The sequence below is a fragment of the Onychostoma macrolepis genome, chromosome 02, assembly GCF_012432095.1.
Source record: "Onychostoma macrolepis isolate SWU-2019 chromosome 02, ASM1243209v1, whole genome shotgun sequence".
NCBI classification, from domain to species: Eukaryota; Metazoa; Chordata; class Actinopteri; order Cypriniformes; family Cyprinidae; genus Onychostoma; species Onychostoma macrolepis.
Window position 1 is genome coordinate 9,614,552 of NC_081156.1, and position 3,935 is coordinate 9,618,486.

Genomic DNA, 3,935 nt, shown 5'->3' on the forward strand with positions numbered 1-3,935 from the left:
CTTAGTAATATTATTAATAAGGTTATTAATATTAGCCTAATAATTGTATCAGCTTTTATTATTATTGAATTTGGTCCTCCAAGTCACTGTTTTAAAACATTAAGCGTTTTATTATGTCCCAAAACCGTGCCTTGAACTAAGCACTGACTTATTAATTTATTTGAGTCCAAGTTCAAGATAAAACTCTATGAACCGCACCATTGTGAACATACGAGCTGTAACCACTGAAAGCTGCAAAGTAAACAGGAAGCGTTTGTCCGAACCAAAATACAATAATGTGAAAGTGTGGGATCTTCCTGGCATTGGAACACCAAACTTCAAAGCCGATGAGTATCTTAAACTGGTTGAGTTTGAACGCTATGATTTTTTCATCATCATCGCTTCAGATCGGTTCAGAGAATGCCACACTCAGCTGGCCAAAGAGATCACGAGAATGGGGAAAACGTTTTATTTTGTTTGTTCCAAGATTGACTCAGTCATTGATGCTGAGAAGAGGAAGAAGAGCTTTGACCAGAAAAGGACACTGGATACCATCCGAGAGGACTGTGAGAATGGTTGGTTATTCAGTTCACACGACAGCAAAGATTTAGATGTCTTTAAAAGTATTGTATTGAACAAATATATTTTTGAAAATAAAAAAACATGATTATAATATTAATTAAAATGATAATGATATGTTAGCATATTATTGATATTAATTATTATAAACAGTGCTGGGTAGTGTCAAGTGTGCCTCACACATTCTGAAATGTGAAGCCAAAACATTTCGATTGGCATCTGGTGGCTGGCTGCGGTATAAACCCCGCACTCTCAGTGTAAATGAGCTGCATTAAATAGTCAAATAACTTCAAATAAATGTTTCCCAAAAAATGGTTTCCATGATTTTAGGTATGTTCAAGTGTTTGTTTGTTTGTTTTTTAATAAGTTTGGTTGAAGTTATTTATTTGATGCTATAAATATGGGGTGTGGTGTCATGATGCGGGAGTTTAGACAGGGCTTTGATACTGTAGCTCCACCTCACGATCACTTCTGCTCAGACTCTGGCTGCAAATTATTCATTAATGCGCAGACTCAGGCTCCAAATGAATCATTACTGTGCAGACTCTTAACTCCAAATGAATCACTACTGCACAAACTGGGGCTCCAAATGAATCACTAATGTGCAGACTGGGGCTCCAAATGATTCATTACTGCATAGATTTGGTCTCCAAATCACTACTGCACAAACTGGGGCTCCAATTGAATTACTTTGCTCAGATTCTGGCTGCAAATGATTCATTAATGTGCAGACTCAGGCTCCAAACAAATAATTACTGTGCAGAATCAAGCTCCAAACGAATCACTACTGCACAGACTCTTGACTCCAAATGAATCATTACTGCACAAATCGGGGCTCCAATTGATTCACTTCTGCTCAGACTCTGGCTACAAATGATTCATTAATGCATGGCTCGGACTTCAAATTAAGCATTACCGCGTGGACTTGGGATTCAAATGAATCACTACTGCACAGACTGGGGCTCCAAATGAATCACTACTGTGCAGACCCAGGCATTTTAAATGAGCATTTTAAGATGTTACATAATGCAATTACAAATACTCAATTTTTGGAATCTGATTACATAATCCAGATTACATGTAATCAGTTACTACCCAGCACTGACTGTAAATAGATAGTAATCCTTTTGATTGTGACTTATTTCTTGATGTCCTGTCCCTGTTTCTGTCTAGGTCTGAGAAAGATTGGTGTAGAGGATCCTGTTGTGTTCCCGATCTCTGGTTGGGAGCTCGGCAAGCATGATTTAAATCTGCTGCAGGAGAGGATGGAGAAAGAGCTTCCACAGCATAAGAGACGTGTGCTGATGCTGGCTTTGCCGAATATCACACTGGAGATTAATGAGAAAAAGAAGAAAGTTCTACAGGAAAACATTGTAAGAGTTGCCTTCCTGTCTGCTTTGGTGGCTGCTGTTCCTGTTCCTGGTCTTTCAATCGCTGTAGATGCAGCTCTCATCGCAGAAGAGCTGAGAAAGTACTACGGTGCATTTGGCCTGGATGATCCATCCCTACAGAAGCTCTGTAGAACATCTGGGAAGAGCATAGAGGAACTGAAGAGTTTGATGAAGTCTCCTTTTCATCGAGGGTTAAGCACAAGCTCAATATTAACCTTGCTGGGTGCTACAGCTCTTCTTATATCAGAAGATGTTGTTGAGATGTTTGTGAGCTTCATACCCATGATTGGCTCTGTGGTGGCAGGAGGAATGTCTTATCTGACCGTCTCAAGAATGCTTAAGAAAGCTCTGAATGACATAGCTGATGATGCTAGGAACGTGCTGACGGCGTCACTGGAGACTGAAGTGTAAATGTAAAATTGACAAGAATATTCAACAGCATTTATAACTACTTGCTTTTGGGATATTTATAGACTAAAGCATTCTTCACAATTAACACAAAATAACCATAATCATTCAGAATATATGTAGCCCTGTACAAAATTCTTATAAGTTACAGAGTATAAAAGATCATTAACAGTGTAACACAAAATAAAGAAAAGAAAAGAAAAGTTCTTAAATAGAGTTCATGCTAGTTAAAGTTAAAAGCTGTGCTGGTTAAAAGTATAAATATAATATGTAGAGTTTAATAAATAAGACTATTTATAGTTAAAGATAAATTCATATAAAAGTCTTTAAGTTTCATCTGCGAGAAAAGTAGAGAAGAAGCTGTGTTCATCTGGGTAACCTAACCTGTTACCTGTCAAATCATTTAATTGCTGTTTTGTTTTTGGTTGTGTTAATACTGGAGCCAATCAGAGTAACATCACCGTGTAAGGGGCGGGACTAGTGGGACAGGTTTGTGTGAGGGGTAGTGAGCACGCAGGAGGAGAGAAAAGAGACGCTAATAATGATAGAGAGTTAATGACGGAGGCATCGTGGTGTGGGAAGCATTAATGTTTTGTTATGAAGGTCGACTACTCGTGGTCCTGACAAAACTTTGGTGTGACCTGCAAGAGGTGAATATGATTGTGTATGCCTGTAATTTTGTGCTATATCGAACTGTTATAGTTAAGAGACTGGATGTATAACGTGGTTAGCGACATGCTAGCTAGCGGTAGCATTCTGTGCCAATGTGCTCATATGTTGTAGTTTTAGCATTGTGATATCTCTGAAGTTAAAGCAAAGCTACCGCTAACGCTAAATCAATAAGAGATAGTGTTTGATAATGTGGCTCAATTCAGATAATATGCTCTAAGGAGACGGACGTTGGTGAGAGAGAGAAAGAGAGAGAGACGGGTTTCCAACTGAGTGCCCTGCTGTTTCTGCCCTGCTGTTCTGCGTGCCCTGTTGCCGTCCTGTGACTTTTGGTGCTGTTTCTTCCTTTGCCATTACCATCGCCATTACCATTGTCTTTGCCGTACTGACTTAACCTGGATTCGTGAGTACTAACATCCACATGCACGTGCTTTTTGTTTATGCTCAGTTCTGAGTGAAGCGGCCATTCCAGTTTTTAGGCCCCACCGCACACAAAGTGTCATTGAACAGGCCTGCAACGAGTGTGGACATTTTCAGAGGGATTAAATAATTATTTAATTGCAATATAACCACAGAAAGGTTTTCTTTTGGGAAAGTGAAGCTTTATTTGCTTGTAAGCTTTATTTTCAATTTTTTTTTCATACCCCTGTGATTTGTTTTATTTTATTCTAAGATACATTTATTTTATTTTTCATGTTGTAAATAAATACTTTTGAATATTTTTGCATCTAAAATACAGTTGTGGTGGTCATTATAAGAACAACAAAGAGTATTACAAATACGTTTATTAAGTAGCATTCAAAACAAGTTGTATTTCCCTACAACGAGCCCAGGCCCAGTCTCATTGTATTAACCACTCCAGCTTTATTTTCTAATTACATGGGACCTGGGTTACATAAATGGAGGCAC

The 3,935-nt window shown here is 38.4% G+C and overlaps 1 protein-coding gene across 1 annotated transcript; it reads left to right on the forward strand.

Moving 5' to 3' along the window:
* Positions 1–217: 217 nt before the first annotated feature.
* On the forward strand, positions 218–2,373 carry LOC131523751 (interferon-inducible GTPase 5-like; the record flags this gene model as incomplete). The annotated part of the gene is made up of 2 exons (XM_058750398.1): positions 218–554; positions 1,732–2,373. Coding segments are annotated over 2 exons (966 nt in total), but the record flags the coding sequence as incomplete, so codon positions are not given.
* Between the last annotated feature and the right edge of the window lie 1,562 nt (positions 2,374–3,935).